At 42.7% G+C, this 22,452-nt stretch overlaps 2 protein-coding genes across 2 annotated transcripts; both read left to right on the top strand.

Annotated features, from left to right (window-relative positions):
- Positions 1-226: 226 nt before the first annotated feature.
- rab5c (RAB5C, member RAS oncogene family) lies at positions 227-11,533 on the top strand. Its single transcript, XM_080524337.1, has 6 exons — positions 227-366; positions 6,037-6,389; positions 9,387-9,538; positions 9,760-9,882; positions 10,088-10,181; positions 10,305-11,533. Exons 2-6 carry the CDS (start codon positions 6,224-6,226, stop codon positions 10,430-10,432), a joined length of 663 nt encoding a protein of 220 aa, XP_080380463.1. The 5' UTR covers positions 227-366; positions 6,037-6,223; the 3' UTR covers positions 10,433-11,533.
- Positions 11,534-13,260: 1,727 nt separating this feature from the next.
- On the top strand, positions 13,261-20,247 carry kat2a (K(lysine) acetyltransferase 2A). Its single transcript, XM_080524334.1, has 18 exons — positions 13,261-13,502; positions 13,990-14,113; positions 14,323-14,468; positions 14,615-14,704; positions 14,967-15,148; positions 15,331-15,522; positions 15,644-15,750; positions 15,937-16,047; positions 16,229-16,365; positions 16,485-16,693; positions 16,807-16,933; positions 17,083-17,193; positions 17,287-17,430; positions 17,605-17,719; positions 17,850-17,886; positions 18,013-18,076; positions 18,168-18,252; positions 18,364-20,247. The coding sequence occupies exons 1-18, from the start codon at positions 13,275-13,277 to the stop codon at positions 18,555-18,557; spliced, it is 2,403 nt and encodes an 800-aa protein (XP_080380460.1). The 5' UTR covers positions 13,261-13,274; the 3' UTR covers positions 18,558-20,247.
- Positions 20,248-22,452: the final 2,205 nt, after the last annotated feature.

Below are 22,452 nucleotides of genomic sequence, written 5' to 3' on the forward strand. Positions count from 1 at the left end.
ATAGGATAAAGCAATATACACCACCATAGCAGGACACATACAATATGTGTTTGTCTCTGTCAGGAACTTCAGTCGTATCTGCGTTGAATGCCTTGTTTATAATTAAGTTTGTTAAACTACAGTTCCCATCGATAGTCTCTGAGCGCACGGTAATATTATTGGTCCAAAACAGTCCCACCGACAAGAAGTGGGAGGTTCCCGGAAAGAAATCGCACCTACCGGAAGTGAAGGCCGGGGCCTATGTGTTGAGCAGTCGATGTGAGCTGCGATTGAGGAAAAAGTCGTCAAAGTCGAAATTGTGAAAGATTGTGCATAGTGGGAGTATAAGAAGAACAGGGAGCGCTTATTCCACCCTTGCCTTTAACGGTAAGCTACAAATGTATTTATGTGTCAGATTCCCACCGTCATTTTTTTTGTTCAATTAACCAGACAATCTGTCAGGCTACCTCAAGCCAACTGGTTAGCGGCGCAAGCTAGCATTGGCTAACTAGCTAACTGTCAAAGACTGCTCTATTTGGATGAGCCTGTTATCTTACGAACTGACACAACCTAATGACATTATTACCTTTGCACGTGTATGTTTAGACATCAATGTGAGGGATGTATCACAGATCATTGATTTTCTCCCATATTTGTGTGCGATGTCATCAGCACAAGCTCGATATTAGCTAGCTATCTTGTTAGCTAATTTAGCTAGCTAACGTCACGTCTGTTTTCTGCTTTACTGTCATTGACATGTTTTAGTTTGTGTAGTGATCGCTAGCTAGCGACCACACATTAGCAAACTGTCAGTGGCCTTGTTAGCGACGGTACACGCCAAGTGTCAAACAGATAAGAAAATGGCAAGTCGTTTCTAGCAAAGTAGTAGCGAGCGAGCTAGTGCCAGTGGGCTATAGTGATGTGTCATGTCAGTGTTGTTATTGTAGTTGTATCTCCTTAACCTAACATGGCACATGATGTTATGGTGCGTCCAACACATAGTAACTCACTTCTTCGCTGAAAGCTTTTTTTTCTGCGATGTCAAAATGGTATGAGGAAGTCTTGACACCCACTAACTATATATGGATACTGGTAACGTAGCTTTCTGTCTCGTTGAGCCACCAAATGTCAGCTTCTTATTTCGTATGTTCGATTACACACATTGAATTTTGACTTGGCAAGGTGTCACACACGTTTTACACTCATTTCTGCTGTCCAGGAAGGTTTGGACTGTTGAGTCACTGTGTGCTGCGTCGGTCATTGTTATGGGAACTTGGTCAGATGCCTAATATACCATTGTGCATCTCTTGTAAAGAGGTGCTTTTGTGTGATGATGTATGCCTGGTTTACCCTGGTTTGTCATATCTTCACTCACCGTCTACACAAATATATCTTGACTTTTACTGCACGTGATCTTGATCTGTTTATGGCTCTATAAGTAGAGTAGTGGGGACCTTTGAGACAGAGACATAACCTGCCTAGCAGCTACTGCCATGTTTTGATGTGCACTTTGTCCTGCTCAAGTGATGGTACATAAAGAATAGCACAAGGCATTGTTTGGTTTGATTTGCCTGAGCCTGTGGTTTAGAAAAGGTTTTCTTCCCTTCCCTGCTCCTGACCTGCATAAGCACGGCTAGTCAAAAGTAAAAACACATTTTAAGTAGTATTTACTCATTGTTCAGGATTAATGCTAAATGTAATTAGTCTCTTGTGATATATTAGACTTTAGGCCTAGGATATAAATGAGTGATGGAGTAGCAGGAGAACCATGACTCAGAATAGCGATTAGACTCACACACAAAAAATTGTGATAATATCTTGTAAGTGAAGATTTGTCTGTTGAGCCTTCCTGGAATTGAATAGTTGCTAGTGCTGTGGTTATGAGTCTGTGAGCGGTTGACTTTGCTGTCAGACCTGTTTAAGAAAGATGAGAAGAAATTGATGAGGTTCCCTTATTGTTCAACCAATGTACACAAAAAGCAGGGGAGTTAGTTTGGGTCAGTGGTGCCTTGTGAGTTATAAGAAGTATGACATGAATTAAGACATCTGCCGCTAGGTGCAGTTTGGAACAGTCATTTCCCTGTTTCTATACCTCTGCAAAGGTTGTGCCAAACGATGTCATAGCCTAATAGTGTGTTTGTGCCTGTTACTTTAATATTTGTATTTCCCTGCAATGTGTGTTAGAGGCCAATTTCCATAATGAGTTGAAGGATGCAGGCGTGGGTTACAAAGGCTCTTGCTTCACTCGTCTTTCTCACACAGAGAACCAAAAAAAGAAGGAAGTCCTAGTGATTTCCTATGGGCCCGTCGTCTGCTGTTGATGTGTATCCTGTTTGTATTCCCAGGAACTTTGTCACAGTTTCTCTCCCTTACCAATTGACCCCTCCCTTTGAAATCATTGGAGTCTCTTTCCAAGATCAGAAGTCAAGGGTGTTGTTATTCTGTCAGTTTAGAGGTGTAACCTTCATCAGAGGAGCGGTGAACATGCACTTTGCATTGGAGATAGGCTTCCTCTACCCCTAAGGATTCATCATAGTGGTATATAAACATAGCGCTATACAAAAATAACATTTGATTTGATTTGATTTATGGATTGCTACGACCGTCCACGGCAATCAACCGGCAATCTGCTGTGAATAGTCTAGAATTGGTCAGCTGACTATCCCCGGCTATTGAGAGTATCATGATCGGAGCCCTTGAATGATTTTCCTGTGAACTCTTCCGTCCATGCAGTGACCAGGCCCAACCGTGAGCCAGCAGAGGCGGCGTGGTGGTGGTGGTGGTGGTGGTCGTGGTGGTGGTGGTGGTATGACTGTTGGCTCCACCTCCTCTTTAGGCTACTGCCTCCCTTCCAATGTGTGGAGCAAAGAGCACAGCTGTCATGTCACCACTTGTTTCTAAGGTAACTGGTTGAGTGAGGTCTGCCTGGTAGCTAGTTGCACCTTTAGTTCTATGGCCTTGGTGATGAGGCTTAATGCAAGTTGTCACATGCTGACACATCCATTGACACAGATTGCTCAGGTATTGTCAGAGAGGCCTAGCAACATTATGAATGTCATATCTTGGTTATTTCGGGGTTAGGCTATTTGTGTTTAGGCCTAGACTCACTGTATCATGGACACAGGTCTACCCCCTACATGAATGAATGTAGTTAAAGTGTGTAGCCTATGTGTAATTGCCTGAGTGTCTGGTGGCTCACTGTGTCTCACTAAGTGCTTGGACATCAAGCTGGCAGCAGAGCACACAGAGGCCTGTATGAATATTTCACCATCTCTCCCTTGCCCCCCCCCCCTTTCTCTCTCACCCCCCCCCCCCATCCCCTTTCTCTCTCTATTCCTCTCCCTCTCCTCTTCTTCCTCTCTCTGACCCATCTCTCTCTCACTGACCCACTTCCCTGTGGAGGTCTCCAGAGCCCATTAGAGATGCCATTAAAGCATCAGTGGAGTGCTGCTTCGATACATGCAGGTCTGTCTCCCAGTGCAGGAGCTAGCTACCATAGGCCTCTACTGCTGTCGTCTTTCTCTAAGTATTACCTTGAGGAACAATATGTCCACAATGACCACTACAATGGTACAATTAATAACAATGCTGTTCTTTAGCCTTTTTGCTACATTCATCGTGTTTTGATTCGTTCTAAATGGATTGAAGGCGATACAGGTAGTTCGAAGGCAGTAGTCTGATTTCAGTTTTGAATTATAGTCTCTTAGCATGAACATCTGTTTTACTGTCGGTAATGCTCAGCCCTAGGACTAAAACAGCCTAGGCTGAACCTTATCTTCACCTTTTTTTGTTTGTCTAGCCCTCAGGCTGTGAATACACTCACCTCCATCTCCCCATCTTCACTCTCTCTAATCTCTCCTCCCTGGCATGAGAATCAAGCTATCGAGCACTGAAGCTGACCCCATTATTTTCATGTGTGTGCACTGCAGTCAGTGTTGGAGAGAGCACCTGTTATGCCTTCATACTGACAGGGAGGCGAGAGTAAACAGGTCTTGTACAAAATGCCTTGTCATGGCCTAGACAGGAAGTATTTTCTTAATTGGAACGATTTTGTGGACATTACTGACTGTATTCCTTCTTCTCAAACACAAAGATATTATGTTTTAGGAGAACTTAGGCTGCGGTTTCACCTTTTTTAATGTTTCAAGAGAGGAAGTAGGCCTATGTTGTCATTCATTGTAATTATTAGCTAGGCCTACTTGTTGACCCAATGAACAAAGCTATTTTCTGTGTCTATCTGTCTGTCTTAAGCAGGTGGCAAGATATTGCTCTGTGGGAAGCTTAGCTCTGTGATGAAGACGGTGCTTTTTTCTTTTCTTTCTGTGTAATACTTTACTGTGTGTGTGTGTGTGTGGGTGTGTGGCCTTATCTTCCCAGGCTGGTTACTAACCCACAGACGTGATCTCCAGTCACATGCAGAAGATTAGGGCCAGCCCAGCTAGAGACAGAGCTAACCCCACTCTGGCTGGCCTGCCTCGCTGTCCTCTCAGCTCCCCAGTTTGCCCTCTCTCCTCAACTCCTATCTACTTCCCCACATCTTGCCTTTTCTTTCTTTTCTCTCTCCCAATTGACAATTATCCAATCCTTTTCCCCCCCCATCACTCTTCTGAGTCTCACATTATCTCTCACACCTTCATTAGCCTACCTCTCTTGAGTCTGCTGGTGTGGTCAGCTTTTTCTCTACCTTTTGAGTGCACTGATAACATAGGCATTATTAGACCTATAGAATACTAGCCTACAGTACTGATTGGGTTTCAGCATGTAACCATGCAAGTTTTCCCTGTGATGGATGTTTTAGAATTCAGGTCGACACCCGACAGAGTAAAGTGGTGACTCCTTCTGCAATCCTCACTTCCTGCTTTGAGATGAATTACGTTTCCTGTCCTTTTCTCACCGAGCAGAAGTTAACTGACCTCGCACAACTGAGGAAGATAAGGTTTTAATAGGTTGTTTTCATAGCCTCTTTGTATAGAAGATGATGTTTAGAACAAAATTGGACTCTGTCACCGTATGGTCCGTCCTGTGTGCACAACAATCATGTGACTAGGCTATTTTTTAATGGAGGTCTAACTAAATGAAGTAGCCTAAGCTAGGCTAGATGTGGAGGGTTGGTTGTGTTATAATCTACAGAGCAGCTCATGGGTTACCCGTTCCTCTTCTGTATTTTCACTGTTGTCTGTGGTCAGACATCAGAGACATTACACAGAGATAACCACAGACATGCAAGCTATGCATACAGGACCTGAGAACAAGTTTAACTATGCTTTTAAAGTGGCTAAACAGGAGGTTTGCAGTGGCTGAGGGTGCTTTGTCACCCAACTTGTTCAAATGTCATTAATGTGATTGCTTATTGTTGACTGTGATTAGCCTACTCATAGCCGGCTGCATATTTACCAGGCCTAGGCCCTAAATACTTAATCAGGCATAATGCCAGATGACGTTCTTGCTGATATGACATCCTAGTGTTCATGTAGCCAAATGTAAGTCTGAAAATTGCCATTTGGGTCAAAGTATGTGTATTTTGGCCAATACATTTTTACATTATTTTCTTTAGCTCTTCATAAAACGGTTGGTCATGTGCTGTGACGTATGACAGTCAAATATAACCATCCAAACCCCCTTGACTAGCTTTTTTTTAGTAAAAAAAATACTTTCGTCTTCATTCTGTGTTTCTCTTCTTTGTGTATTTTTTCAAGAAAAGCTAGGAAGCCAAACTGGCTGTCATGGGCGTGGGCCTTGAAACTGTTTAGGGCTTCAGGCAAAATTAAATATTAATAAAATATCAGCCCCCTTGTCACTCTGTCCAACCTTGGCTCGATTGATTCAGTCTCTGTAATCAGTGTCAACACCATATCTAGGCCTAAATAAATGTGTGACAATAGTGTTGATATTAAGACTGTTCAAAGGTAATTTAATTCGGGGTGTTTATTTGAGCCTTTTACTGATGCTAATTACTAATAAGCTTCTGTAATTGCTTGCCGTTGAAAAGGTAATGAACTGGATAATATCTATCTGGGCCTAATTTTTTGTCTTTAAAAAAAAACAAATCTCTTTCAGTTGCCACAGGTGAAGTGCCCTCTCACTACCAGGCCTTGACTTGCCCAGCCTAGCCCGCCCTTGTCCAGCCACTCCTCTCTTCAGTCTCTGCTCAGAGCTTTAGCCCCTCCACCCTACACACCCACCCAGAGTTGCCTCCACCTCCACCTCCAGCCTCTTGACCTGTTGAAGCTCTCTGCACAGCACCATGGCAGGTCGAGGAGGACCAGCACGGACCAACGGCGCAGCGGCAAGCAACAAGATCTGCCAGTTCAAGCTGGTGCTGCTGGGAGAGTCAGCGGTGGGCAAGTCCAGCTTGGTTCTGCGCTTCGTCAAGGGCCAGTTCCACGAGTACCAGGAGAGCACCATCGGAGGTGAGACCTAGGGATACATGTGTCAGTCCTCTCCTCTTTGTGTTGCTGTATTGCACCTGTCTGCTTTTCTTCCACAAATCTGCCCATGTACAGTTAGGTATACATATATATTTGGACACTGACACAGAATTATTTTTATTTGAGCTGTTTACCAAAACATATTCAAGTTACAGTTATATAATTAATATGGGCTTAAAGTGCAGACTCAGCTTTAATTTGAGGGTATTCACATCCAAATTGGGTTTAGGAATTCCAGCCCTTTAATATGTAGCCCCCTCTTTTTCAAGGGACCAAAAGTAATTGGACAATTGACACAAAATCTGTTTCATGGACTGGTATGGGCTATTCCTAGGCTATTCATGTTATTTATTTATCAATTAAGCAGGTAAAAGGTCTGAATTGATTCCAAGTGTGGCATTTGTATTTGGAAGCTGTTGCTGTGAACACCCAACATGTGGTCAAAGGAGCTCTCAATGCAAGTGAAACAGGCCATCCTTAGGCTGCAATAACAAAAACTAAATCTGTCAGAGAGAGAGAGCGGGAACATTAGTGTGGCCAAATACATTTTTTAAAGTATTTTTTTCTGAGTGGGGCAGTCCCACTCATATTTTTCTTTTGATTGAGATAGGGATAGTGTCCAGGAGGTAGGCATATCATTAAGTCTACCATAAAAAGAAGACTTCATGAATACAGAAGGTTCACCACAAGGTGAAAACCATTCATAAGCCTCAAGAATAGAAAGGCCAGATTAGACTTTGCCAAAAGCCAGCCCAGATCTTGAACAGCATTCTTTTGACAGATGAAACTAAGATAAACCTGTACCAGAATGATGGGAAGAAAAAAGTATGGAGAAGGCTTGGAATAGCTCATGATCTGAAGCGTACCACATCATCTGTAAAACACAGTGGATGCAGTGTGATGGCATGCATGGCTTCCAATGGCACTGGGTCAAGAGTGTTATTTATGATGTGACAGGAGCAGCCTGATGAATTCTTAAGTGTTTAGGGATATACTGTCTGCTCAGATTCAGCCAAATTCAGCAAAGTTGATAGGAAGGCGCTGCACAGTACAGATGGACAATGACCCAAAACATACTGCGAAAGCAACCCAGGAGGTTTTTAAGGCAAAGAAGTGGAATATTCTCTAATGGCCGAGTCAATCGCTTGATCTCAACCCAAATCGAGCATGAATTTCACTTGCTGAAGACAAAACTAAAGGCAGAAAGACCCACAAACAAACAGCAACCAAAGACATATGTGTTCAACCCCTTAAGTTAAAGCTGAAAGTCTGCACTTCAATTGCATCCCAATTGTTTCATTTCAAATCCATTGTGGTGGCGTACAGAGCCAAAATTATGAAAATTGTGTCACTGTCCAAATATTTCCGGACCTAACTGTAGTTTACAGAGCTGAAATGCTTGTACAGTCCCTTCCCTGGGGCTATGTAACTATGACCTTACATTAGCCGTTATCAACGCCAGGTCATAAGAAGGAGCTGCAAAACCAGTTCTTGGCAGCTGAACACATGACTTACGCTTGAGTGGCCAAGCCTGTCAGACTTTCACTTTAAACATGCCAGAAGGAGTGAGTTCGTTAAACATGCCAGAAGGAGAGAGTTCTACAAGCCAAATAAATAAACCAGAGAAGAATATAGAACAGTAGTGGACAGTTTAGGTTGTTTCTCATCCGCTCTCTGTACTTTAACTTATCCTGAAGGAAGCAAAGGGAGGGGGATCTCTGAGTTCTTGAACCAGGAAGGAAGCTAGTCAACAATGGAGTTTCCTGGACCTGCATACTTGTATCTAGGCATCTGCAAACCAATATCTAATGGTTAGATTTTAGCTTTTAATTTTCGTTTTTAGCTTCACCTTGTTTTTCAAGACAATGCCTTTCCTATGCAGTCCACTGAGCCACATCATGGTCCTCTGTGGCTCAGTTGATGGAGCATGGCGCTAACAACACTTGGGTTGTGGATTTGATTCCCGCTGGGATTATATATACTGAAAAATGTATGCATTCACTGCAAGTCTCTAAGTTGCTTTGGATGCGTCAGCTAAATTGCATATATGTATACACACACACACACACACACACACACACACACACACACACACACACACAGACAGTGTGAACGAACAACTGCCATAATGATGAAGTGGTATTCCAGCAATACCATGTTTCTTTGGGATTTTACATTTTAATGATGTGGAACCCACATACAGTGTATCCAGGCACATCTTACAGTACATGAGCAATGTGGGGGGGGGGGCGCGCGCTGGACAGACAGGAAGCTTGGTGCTTACACTAGCCAAAGGCTTATGACGAGTCAGCAGTTTTTCTTTTTAGTTAACTTGTCGTCAGCTGCCTGGTCAAAGGTCACAGAGCTTTAGAGTATGCAGGACTCCTGTGAGCGCACATTTTCCTCTGTCATGTGACACAATGGGCTGAATAAGCAGAACCCTTCTGTTGAAGAGATTAGTTACTCTTTCTGTTCAATCTCTTTACATCTCTCATTCTTGTAGGCTACAGTATATACCTCTTTCTCTTTTGTATGCTCCCTTATCGAATGCTATGCAATATTGTCTTGTTTACTTACATAATGATTGTCCCTTCCTTTCTAATTATTGGAAGCCTCTCAATTCTCCTCAGTACTAGCTTTGTAGGTTTTCATTAAGGGTACTCATGTCATTTCCGTGTTACTATCTCATGTCCTCAATTTGGCTGGCTGTAGTTTAAATGCCATGTCAAATCCTCACCCTTTGGACACTATCAAATAGTGATAATAATACCTGAAGATACAATCGAGTCTCTAAGCCCTGAGGAAGTGCATTTGAGGGAACAAAAGCTTTGCAGATCAATTGTTTTAATGTTGAGGATTAGCCAACCTCTAACGTGAACACAAAACAAACAGAGAAGCGTGAATGTGGATGTACAAGGAATTGTCAAGGCCAGGAATTTAATCCTAATATGTATTGTATGTCTTTGTTCCCCTCTCTAGCTGCCTTCCTCACACAGACGGTCTGTTTGGACGACACAACAGTTAAGTTTGAGATCTGGGATACTGCAGGCCAGGAACGTTATCACAGCCTGGCACCCATGTACTACAGAGGCGCCCAGGCCGCCATCGTGGTCTACGACATCACTAACACAGTGAGTGACTTGTCACGTGTGTGTGGGACTGGCCTGCCTGCGTGCCTTTTTAAAAACGTCTGTGTGCAGTGCTTTAACTGTCAAAATGCAGCTTGAGGTTGATGACTATTGAAAAGATCCCATGTAGGGACAGACCTTTGCTCTTGTAACTGCGATGCCTTCTCGTTATCCTTTGTGATGTGTGCATCTATAATTTATTTATTTGTTTGTTTTTTGTGCAGGATACATTCACGCGTGCAAAGAACTGGGTGAAGGAGCTGCAGAGACAAGCCAGCCCTAACATTGTCATTGCACTGGCAGGGAACAAAGCTGACCTTGCCAACAAAAGAGCTGTGGACTTCCAGGTACAGAACTCACACCAATGACACACTGCCCCCACTGCAATCTTTGTAGGAAATACAAAATACATTTATCGGTTGTTTGTAGAGAAGAATACAGATACAACCTATGTTTAGGCTTAAATTGTTTCTCACATTGATCTGCATGGATGAATGAAACCCAGTGATTATTAGCCTTAAAACATCTCTGTCACCCCTTCATTGTTCTTAGGAAGCACAGGCATATGCAGACGACAACAGTTTGCTCTTCATGGAGACCTCAGCCAAGACTGCTATGAACGTCAATGAGATTTTTATGGCCATAGGTATGAGCACCACCACACTGTCTTGGGACAAATTAAATATGCATGCATAAGTCTATCCCATCAACAAATTATATCATTTGCAAAGACATAATTTCAATGTCATTTTTTTTCTCCCTCATTTAGCCAAGAAGCTTCCCAAGAACGAGCCCCAGGGTGGTGCAGGGGCCGGCGGCCGGGCCAGAGGTGGAGTGGACCTTCAGGAGGCAGCCCCACAGGGCAGAAGTGGCCAGTGCTGCGGAGGTGGAAACTAATGCAGAGCCAACAGAAGCAACTCACCAACCGACCTGCAGTATCAACCAGCTGACAAACACATCCCCATGCCATGGTCAGACCAACTGGTGGTCTGACCAACTACCAAGCACCAACACAGTACCAATCAACTGATAAGCAAACCAGCCCACAGGCCAATCTACTGTCAAACACAACCCAAGGTTCCAACCGATGATCTGACCGAGAGACCAAGCAATTGACCCCACGACGACCTACAAAACCGAGTTTTAACCCACCAGAGGACATACTTATGGACATCTGACATTACCCAGGCAAAACAAAATCCCATTGGAGGGAGGGGGGGGGGGGGGGAGATCAACCTTACCAATCGCACTTAACAGAGCTACCTGCTCTTCTTTGTTTCTCTGTATTTCTGTAAAGAAAAAAATCAAACGCAACTGGGAGGAATATTAACAGGCTCTTGGCCCTCTCCTTTCTCTCCTGCTCCGCCCTCTCTCTTGTAAATTTGTGTACCTAATACTACAGTATTTCCATTATGTCTGATGTCACTGTTAAAAAGAAAACAAAAAAAAACTGTTTTAGTTTGGTGGTGGGTGCATGTAGCAATTCTCATTATTTCTGTTTTCTCTCTTGTTCCCAATCATCACCTTGGAATAAACGAACGGAGAGGGTTCAACCCAAAAAGGAGTTTGGAGAATGGACAGTTATTTCCTTCCAGATATAGCAGTTGTGTAGATTAACAGAATTATTGCATTGTTATTATTGTTATTATTATTGTTATTATTATTACTTCTACTTCTTTTTTGGCACAGGTTAAACAGTATGATTTCAAAGACTAGACCACCTAAGGTTTTCCAATCATTAATCTATGATATCCAACCATATACATAGTGCATTATTAACATCATGAAGTCACCAATAAGTCATTTTAGCATTAATGTAATGTTTTTGAATCATCCATGTACAATGACGAAAAAACGGATAAAGCAAGATTTGTTTTCTTGACCAAAATCACAAATACTTGTATTGAAAACATGTCGCTGTATTTGTATCTTTTTTCTTCAAACATGTAACCAATCAGTAGTTATTGTGAATACAATACCTTCCCAATCCCAACATGATATTTTGTCATCCTCAATTATTTTTGTGATGGAAAGATTTTTTTTATTTTTATTTGTGTATGATTCTTTTGTTCTGAAGATCTCTGGTATTGAGTGCACTGGTTCTGTCTCGTCATCTTTTGTGAATTCAGAAGTTATCTTCAGTCTTTTGCTTTACCTTTTCTCTCTTCTTTTTTTACTTTTCGTATCAGGGAGGGATTCCTTTTGACCAGTGTTGTCAACGTCTGTTATGACATCAATGACTAGCACAACAGAACCTACAGCAACCACTGCTGTGAGGTGGGGGGATATGGGGAGGGTGGGGGCAGGGGTAGAGAAAGCAAGAAAAACAAATTGTAATTTTACCAATAAATAAGGGGGAAGGTATCTCATTGTCTGTCTGCTCATTTGACTTTTAAATGAATGATGACAATTGGTGTATAAAATTTAGCTTGATGTGCCAGACAACATATTCAATAATACCCTTTAAGTCTACCATCAAACAATGAATGTAGCTATTGTTCTGCTGGACTTCAATCTCATCTTGGTGTCAATTTGATTTGATTCAATAGATCCTTGTTAGTGGTTAAGTGGACTGAAGCCAACTCTGTTAAATTCTGTTTGAAAATCTCTCACTATGGTCTTACTGAATTCCTCTGGTCTTACATTTCCCCCATCCCAGTAGATTTAGTTGTCCAAAACCCCTTTGATATGTGACAGTTAGACCGGGACCGGACTCCACTTTCCCAGGCTGAAAGGGAGACTAATAGAAAACAGCTGTAAAGTGGCAACATTTATTTTGATTTTGTTTAGGGGTCAATGTCGTAACACAATATGCAAGGATATCTCACACACCTCATTGCAGTGACACAGGAGTGCATGATGTAGTCATGTAATGTTTTACTGACCCCTAGAGACCACCAATAATCCTCATATATTATATTGTAGTCAATACACTGACAATATAGAATAACTTGTATTATAGTATACACTGTCGTATACATGCACTTATATTCTTACACAAAACGGACTTTTAACTAACATTTATACAGTACAGGCCAAAAGTTTGGACACACCTCATTCAATGTGTTTCCTTTATTTTCATGACTATTTGGTACATTGTAGATTCTCACTGAAGGCATCAAAACTATGAATGAACACACAGGAATTATGTATTTAACAATAAAGTGTGAAATAACTCTAAATATGTCTTATATTTTAGATTCCTCAAAGTAGCCACCCTTTGCTTTTTTGTTGTTAATAAAATATATAATAATAATATTAAATATAATGTGTTAATAATAATATGTTATTATATATATATATAATATTATTATTATATATTTGATTAACAACAACACATTTTTATTTTATTAACAACAAAAAAGCAAAGGGTGGCTACTTTGAGGAATCTAAAATAAGACATATTTAGAGTTATTTCACACTTTTTTGTTAAGTACATCATTCCACATGTGTTCATTCATAGTTTTGATGCCTTCAGTGAGAATCTACAATGTAAATAGTCATGAAAATAAAGGAAACACATTGAATGAGAAGGTGTGTCCAAACGTTTGGCCTGTACTGTAGGTATTGTTGACTTTGTTAGGCGGGGCCGATTGACTTATGGAGGGACCACTGCTGCCCAGTGCAAAACTACAATACCCATCCTGCTTTGCTTCGACTAGGCGAGGGGAGAGGTGAGCGCCCAGGGGTGGAGTGGAGTGGAGCAGGCAGTGGGAGCCAGCGTGGTTTGGCGTTCGGTATGTCGGACCCGGCAGCACAGGCCTCGCAACCCCGGCTCCTTCCAGCCCAGTCTGGCGGAACAGCTGGGCCGACCGCTGCCTCGGTGGTGTCCGGATCATCGGGGAACAGTGACCCCGTCAGACCGGGACTCAGCCAACAGCAGCGAGCTAGTCAGAAGAAAGCCCAAGTCCGAGCCTTTCCACGGGCGAAAAAGCTCGAGAAACTCGGTGTTTTCTCCGCCTGTAAGGTAAATGGCTAGTTTAGCTACCCAGCTAGCTCGCGCAGTCAAAGTGGATCACACCAAGCAGCCAGCCTCCCCGATACTCGCAGCACTGCCACCCGAACATAAGCACATAAATGCCGAAGGTTTCAGCAATGTTTCATAGCTCAATGCATGCACATTCCCAAGTCATGGTGGTTAGTCGCTCACGTTTGCTAGCTAATCATGTTAGCTAAATAGCTGCAGTGTTATGCTAAAGGTTTATAGGATGTTTTAATTAGACAGTTGATGTTTCTGTGTTTAACAGCCAGCTAGTGATAAGAACAGATCTTATTGTGATATGTGTGGTGTTGACACCGTGTTGTCACGGAACTGTGTAGCTGGCTTGTAAATGGCAAATGACCACCAATTTAGCTAATCATATTACAGCTAAGTAAGCCTAGTGTTATATGGGTAGGGTCTGCTTCAAAGTAATGTGGTGGTACTGGTATATTAATATTGTTCCTATTCCTAGGCCAGTGACACATGCAAGTGCAATGGCTGGAAAAATCCACACCCGCCTACAGCTACTCGTATGGACTTGCAGCCACAAGCGGCCAGCCTGAGCGAGTCCTGCCGCAGCTGTTCACATGCCCTGGGTACTACACATCTCCTTACATAAGCCACACTAACAAACACACCGTATGATGTTGTTGAATTCAATGTTCCGATATGACAATTGCACAATGTATCCTTGTCGCTTTACCGCTGTGTATGTTGTTTTAAAGGTAAAGTAGAAAGAGACTTAGGTCTAACCCTAGGGAGGTGAAGCAATTGCTGATCTCTTGTTTAACCTCTTCATATGCAGCGGACCATGTCTCTCACCTTGAGAATGTCTCAGAGGAGGAGATCAACAGGCTGCTGGGGATGGTGGTGGATGTGGAGAACCTCTTCATGTCTGTGCACAAGGAGGAGGACACAGACACCAAGCAGGTCTACTTCTACCTCTTCAAGGTATGCAATCAGTTGCTTCCATCCCAACCAACATATGAATACACAAACACACCCATGCACTCACTGACAAGTGCATATATGGTTTCCATCAGTGATGCTGACACTGCACTTCTTGACCCTCCCTCTACATGTGTCTCTTCCTCCAGCTGCTGAGAAAATGCATCTTGCAGATGAGCCAGCCCATAGTGGAGGGATCATTGGGGAGCCCCCCCTTTGAGAAACCCAACATTGAGCAGGTGACCATGGGTTCATATCTGTTTATCAATCTGTTCTTTACTTTTTACTTCCAGCACCATAGCTCTTACTTTATAGCTGCTTTTTGTAGCATTATTACTGATTTTAGTTCTCTAGATCTACAGATTAGTAGATCTCTAAAGCATGATAGAAAGGAACCAGAGGACCCAAATTAATAGTATGTCTTTGACACAAAAAGGACCAATATCCTACTTACAACACCACAATACTAAACATCTCCTTGTTTTATTTTTTGTTCCTCAGGGAGTATTGAATTTTGTTCAGTACAAGTTCAGCCATCTGGCACCCAAAGAGAGGCAGACTATGTTTGAGCTCTCAAAAATGTTCCTCTTGTGCCTCAACTACTGGAAGCTGGAGACGCCTACACAGTTCCGCCAGCGCTCTCAGAAAGACGACGGTTCTGCCTACAAAGTGGACTACACTAGGTGTGTGTTTGACAGTTTTGGAAAACACTTATTTCCATCACTTATGTGATTGTTTGTCTCTCCTTTGTTGTAAGTTATATTTGTGTATAATATGTCTTGTGCTGTTGTTTCTGTTATCAAAGGGACTTCATAACAGAAGTTATTATTCCATTCAAGCTTTCTCTGTGTTTCTTGTTTCCTAGGTGGTTATGCTACTGCCATGTCCCTCAGAGTAATGACAGCCTGCCGCGCTATGAGACCACACAGGTGTTTGGCCGCAGCCTGCTCAAGTCCATCTTCACTGTGACACGCCGCCAGCTCCTGGAGAAGTTCAGAGTAGAGAAGGACAAGCTTCTACCAGAGAAACGTACTCTCATTCTCACACACTTCCCCAAGTAAGAGCAACCAATGCCACTTCTCACGCCTCTACCCTAAGTAGCAGTCAAATCAAGACTGTATGTGTGTGGTAACTGTGTGGTTGGGTATCTGTGTGTGGTAACTGGTTGTGTGTCCCAGATTCTTGTCTATGTTGGAGGAGGAGATCTATGGGGATAACTCTCCTATCTGGGAGGCTGACTTCACTATGCCGGCCTCAGACGGAGGACAACTGGGCCACCAGACAGGTGAGGGGGATATCGGGTTTGACCCTTGGGGTAAAATGGGATCATAAGGAGCACATAGATGGGCTCATAGATTGTACTGCATAAAGTCTGACTATGTATTGTACCGTACAGCAAAGAACGGCTTTTACTCTCCGTTTGTGGTACTAACTGGTCTCTGTCATTGTTCTGTGTGTCCCATCATGGTAGTGATCAGCCCAGCAGCAGTGTCTGGTCCCCCCTCCTTCTCTAAAGGCATGAACAGTGGCTCCTCTCTGGGCAGCATAGGGATGGACGCAAGTGTGGCTGAGCCCATAACAGGTCAGTAACAACTGTATTAGCTTGTGGGTGTAAAATAAGTGGTAAAGCTGGGTTGGTTATTTATGATTAGCCTGTGAATCGTGGTGTCAGTGAATCATGGTGATTTACTGTACTTCTAGTGTGTCCTTTTCTGAATGGAAAGGAACTGTTATTGAGATATCTTTCACTGACTGTCCCTCAGGAGAGAAGAGGAAGCTCCCTGAGGCCCTGACCCTGGAGGATGCCAAGCGGATCCGGGTCATGGGTGACATCCCTATGGAGCTGGTAAATGAGGTCATGATGACCATTACTGACCCTGCGGCCATGTTGGGACCAGAGGTGAGTGCTAGTCAGTCATCATGTCATTTAATTTCAGTTCACTGGTGAAATATGCACATTGAAATATAGCTTTTTTGAATGTCTTGAGAATGGAAACATTGACACTGGTAATCTGCTAGACAAACCTACTGACTCCAAACGCTGCTCGAGACGAGACTGCCAGGCTGGAGGAGAGGCGTGGTATCATTGAGTTCCATGTCATCGGGAACTCACTTTCCCAGAAGTCCAACAAGAAGATCCTGATGTGGCTGGTGGGCCTGCAGAATGTCTTCTCCCACCAATTACCTCGCATGCCCAAAGAGTACATCACACGACTAGTGTTTGACCCGTGAGTACTGCTTAGAAACACTGTACTATGTCTCCATGGCAACTACCAAGGTTCCATCAAATATACATTTATGCTGTCATTTCTTGTCTCCCTCTCCTTTCCTATCTGCCCAGGAAGCACAAGACCCTGGCCCTCATCAAAGATGGCCGTGTCATTGGAGGCATCTGTTTCAGGATGTTTCCCACCCAGGGCTTCACGGAGATCGTCTTCTGTGCTGTCACATCCAATGAACAAGTCAAGGTGCATTTACACTCCTTAATACACAGTATAACATGTCTTTAATGGCTTGTATGTATGTATGTGCATGTATGAGATGAGTATGAGAATGAAACTCCATGTCTAAGCAAGAGCCATGCATTTCCACCTGACTGATTCCTTTGTGATTTCAGGGATATGGAACTCACCTGATGAATCATCTGAAGGAGTACCACATTAAACACAATATCCTGTACTTCCTCACTTACGCTGATGAGTATGCCATTGGCTACTTCAAGAAGCAGGTACTGTATAGAATGACTTGTATCCTCTTACCCCTCTACACTACATCATATGACAGTTCTCTGACATCTCTGTCCTCTTTCTGTCCTCTCCAGGGCTTTTCCAAAGACATTAAAGTGCCGAAGAGTCGTTACCTTGGCTACATCAAGGACTACGAGGGGGCAACACTCATGGAGTGTGAACTCAACCCCAAAATCCCCTACACAGAGCTCTCTCATATCATCAAGAGGCAGAAAGAGGTGAGGGGGGACTCTCCTCATATGAGGGGCTCACAGTAGTTGGTGACTGACTACTGTCTTTTGAGGGTGACTGTTGTTGTTTTGGTGTGCATCCTGGTACCTATTGTGTTAAGGGAACGGTGTGTGTTGTTTTTCTTGGGTAAATGTGTTCCTTGTCTTTCCATGCAATCTCAGATCATTAAGAAACTGATTGAGAGGAAGCAGACCCAGATCAGGAAGGTATACCCAGGACTCACCTGCTTCAAGGAGGGGGTACGGCAGATCCCAGTGGAAAGCATTCCAGGCATCAGTAAGTGTGTGCATGTTTGTGTTGAGTGTGTCACTAAATCCCCACAGATTGTTATGTGCCATAATTCTCTCTCTCTCTCTCTCTCTCTCTCTCTCTCTCTCTCTCTCTCTCTCTCTCTCTCTCTCTCTAGGAGAGACAGGCTGGAAACCCAGTGTGAAGGAGAAAGGGTGAGCTGGTGTTTGTTCTGTCTGGGGGGAAATTGTACATTACTCACTGTGAAAAAGAAAAGAAGTCAAGCATTTACTGTCACTTTGATTTGTTTGAGTGAATTTATGAATGCACTTGTCTTGTAGCAAAGAGCTGAAAGATCCTGACCTGTTGTACAACATGCTGAAGAACCTCCTGGCCCAGGTCAAAGTAAGAGACCCCGAAACAGACTAGAACGCCGTTCACCTCAGGATTGGTCAAAGATGATTTACTAATAGCTCTGCTATTGTCTCTTTACTAGACTCATCCAGACGCCTGGCCCTTTATGGAACCAGTGAAGAAGTCGGAGGCTCCAGACTACTATGAAATAATCCGCTTTCCTATCGGTGAGTGGGTGATGAACTGGCTCTTCTTTGGCTTAATCCACGTTACGTTTATGTTTGATATACTTTAACATGTATCAAAACCTCTCAATGTCCACTTTCCCACACCCCCAGACCTCAAGACCATGACCGAGAGGCTGAAGAACAGATACTATGTGACCAAGAAGCTTTTCATTGCAGACCTGCAACGTGTCATCACCAACTGCCGTGAATACAACCCCCCAGACAGCGAGTACTGCAAGTGTGCCAACACTCTGGAGAAGTTCTTCTACTTCAAGCTCAAAGATGGGGGCTTGATCGAGAAGTGAGGAGTGAGGCTAGGAGGCTATGGGCCATTGAGGAACAGCAGGGACATTTATGGAGATACAAACACACACACCCTTTTTTTTTGTTACCCTGGATTACTGGAAGTGTGTGTATATGTGTTTGTGTACAGTACTGGCGGTTGAAGGGAATAGTGGTGTATACGTAAAGAAAAAAAAACAACAACAACAAAAAAAAGATTTGTGGAGCTTATTGGGTCTATTGGCTATTTAAGTGCTTTATTGTGTCAAAAGGACTCTCCCTCTATCTGTCATCCTCTACCACTTTCTCTGTCTGTCAGTCACCCTCTCAGTCTGTCAGTTTTGCCGTGTTCCCATGACTCAATGAAGGACCTGTTATGAAACCCTGTTGCATATGGTGTACCATAATGATGGGCCCCCATGCAAATCTTGTCAAACTTGATGATTTCCTCCTTTTATGAAGGTTATTTTAAAGTTATTTGACGGTCAAGTTGTTTCACTGGATTGATTCCCTCTAAAGTAAGGATCAACGTTTGTGGTTCATTCAGATCAAAATGGCGTGTGTCCAGACACAGGCGCTCACAGCTCCACAACACATTGGCTGACAAGTGTTTTATTTTTTGGTACTTCCACAGGAGGCTAGACCTAGGGACCTAAGCCGTTGTTGCCTTCCTGTACTGACATACACTTGAAAAGAGGCTTGTAGATGCAATGTACCCTTCGATTTGGGGAGAGGCCTAGTCATTTTCAGACTCCCATTTCATCAACATAATGGAAGCCTGCCACCACAGTAAAAGATCATTCATGTGTGTTTTTTTTTTCTGTTCCGACACTTGGCCAGTATTATGATGTGTCTGGTCCAAAACATGGTTGTTTTTCTTTGGGAAATATTTGATGAGTAGGGATGGTCATAGTAGAGTCATGTGACATTGTTATTTTAATGTTATGGTCTTCTGGTTACTGTTACACCCCCCTGTTTAGTTTCAGTCTTAAGTCTCAGCTTACCACAATGACAAGTGTGCTGGGTATTATATAAATGTCTGTTTTGCAGTGACAAGAAGTGAAGATCAGTGGCTCACACTGGCTTAAACCAGTTTCTAAAAGAGTTAGAAGATTTATAAGACAGTGATGATACTGTATGCCAGTATTTAAATTATATAGGCCATTATGCCCACTCCTATGTGGGTGATGACCCACACATACCCTTCTGGTTCTCTGTCTTCTATGTTTGATGAGTGTTGTCTTGATAATTGATGCACAGAAAACACATTTCTGATTTTGGATTCACTACATACTCACAAGCTGAAAGATGCATCATTGCATGATGGAGTACAGTATAAACTGCATATTGGCTATATGGCTGTTGCCACACACGCACTTCGTCTCATGGTCAGTGTCTGATTGTATGCCTCTTGAGATGCCTTTGGTTCACTGCTGTTTTGTGAGACGTTTTGGGACGTGGCTGGTCTGTGCTGGTTGAGCCTGCTTGTTGATTGCCCCATTGAGCTGTAAGTGTGTATATATGTGTGTGTTTATTTTGTACTTGAATCATGACTAGCTTTGACGACTAAAGTGATGTCGTTGCGTTATTCAGGGGTGTCAGTTATGTCTCCCTCAATCTACCTATGCTGCATTTAAAATTCTGAAAATAAGGACTATGTGAGTGAAATGTTGAACATATGAAGACTGCAACAGTTTAATTAATTATGGTTTTAAAAAGCTCTTAACTGTAATACTGTTAATTAAAATAAAGATTTTTTTTTATAATAAAATGATTTGTGTGTCTTGACAGTTACAGGGCTTAAAGTTCTCCGGCACGGGGGAATTTTGAGCAATTAAAAAAAAAAAAAAACATGCTATTTGTTTACATCGTAATTTAAAGAGTCATCTTCAGCAAAGAGACAGTTCCGCCTACCAATGGTATCACATTGCTCAAGCCAACCAACGACTTCTAGCCAATCGGAGGCAGAGTTAGTCTAGCAGGAAGGGCCCTCAGATTTTGAGATACCCCTACCCGAGGTAGAACAAATGACAACAATGATTTTTCTTATCTTTAGGGTCTCCCATTAATGAAATTGATTGTTGTCAAATTTTATTTTTGGGGAAAATATGTTTTTTGGGTTGTTCTTTAGAGCTACCCCAATCCCTGAAAAAGAGCCAGGCCGGATATGGGGAAGGTGACAAAAAAGCCCATAACTTGAGAATGATCACTCTTTTCCTCTTCAGATTTGCTGAGGTATGAACCAGGTGGTTCACCAAATTGTCAGACAACTATTACAAATAGTCAGACAACAAATAGTCTACAAATACAAATAGTCTACAAATAGACAACAAATAGTCAGACTACAAATAGTCAGACAACTACATCACCAAATAGTCAGACAACTATTTACCTAAATAAATACTGAATTATAGTCCTGTAAACTTAGCTTTAGTTTAGACGGAAATTGTACTTTTTGGTGACAGGAACATAGGACTCCATCACTTTTCTCTCATTTATCAGAAAAACTGAAATCCCTGAAAAATATATCATTACTGAATTGTCTAGGGTGCTATTGAACACTAACCAGTAGTTGTATGGAAATATCTCATACAGTTCTATTGCAAATGAGATTTCTTTAGACATAGGCCTACCTCTTCTCTGATACAGTCAAATTCCGAATGGGGGATAAGTGGCATAATAGCCTATAAGTTAAGAATGCTCACTCTGATGGTCATCATATTTGGAGAGGGAAATACCAGGTGGCTGAACTACATCACCAAATAGTCCGAATAAGAGTAACCCAATAAAATAAAGTGTATTAGTTCTAAATTGCAAGCCTCTAAAACATAGGTGTAAATAGTACAGGTTTTATTAAAACTGGAACCTTAATTCAAAGTACAATTAAATAAAGTCCTCAAACATTAGGGGACACGTTTTGACATTCTGCACAGCAGGTTCAGAACTCTGTACAGGGAAGGCCAACAGAGGCACTGGCACTTTCCACTCTCTCCACACTTTGCATCTTTGCAATATAAGTGAGTGATGTCTCTCACTTCTGTAGGTGCTGGGGGTTTTGTAAAAAGGACAGGTTGAATGGCCCCATCTCTGATAATCCACCCCTTGCCAATAGGACTCCATAACAGGGGTTTGGGCATGTGGCTGTGACACCATACCGCTGTCTGGAACATTGCTCTCTGCACATGCTGCTGAAATGCATCCTCTGTTGGTGGCAGATTTGCAGAGGCTGTATCTGATGTTGATGCAATGATGAACCTCAGTTCATCCAGGTTTGTGCACATCAATCCATTTTCCATTTTCTTCTTTCCATATAGGAGTAGCGCAAATTATCTTGCGACTGGCAAAGACTCTTCCAAGCTGGCAGAGAGTCCAAAATGGGCCAGATCTTTGAGCTCGCTGAGATGGGTCTTGAGTTTGTTGAATGCTGTTGTCTTTCCTATTCTGAGTGCATGACATGCTGGTAGACAGTTAGACATGTCTTTTCCAATTTTCTCAGATATGGTGTTGATTAGGAGCACAAATCCGATGGCCAGTTAGGCAAACTATTATATAGTGTCTGCTCTGGTGAATCAACCCCTATTTCATTAATTTTCTCTATATAACGACGTCATTGATCGGCAACGACACTATATAATAGTTTGCCTAACTGGCCATCGGATTTGGGCTCCTAATATCTAAAAAGCACTACGGTTTTCTTATTTTATCGGATTAAAGTAGCGAAGACCAGAAATTCCCATTGACCGCCAGTCAAACTTCTACACTTCTATCACCCAAAAAGGGGCGTGGACATTCTGATGACAGATGACAGATGACAGATGAGATGACGCGCAATTGCACTGATGAATAAAACTGGCCTGGACTCGCCGCTGCCCGTCACAATTTCAGAAACACCGACCTTAGGCATTCCATCTTCGGACA

Source organism: Nansenia antarctica, assembly GCF_963989245.1.
Source record: "Nansenia antarctica genome assembly, chromosome: 2".
Taxonomy (NCBI): domain Eukaryota; kingdom Metazoa; phylum Chordata; class Actinopteri; order Argentiniformes; family Microstomatidae; genus Nansenia; species Nansenia antarctica.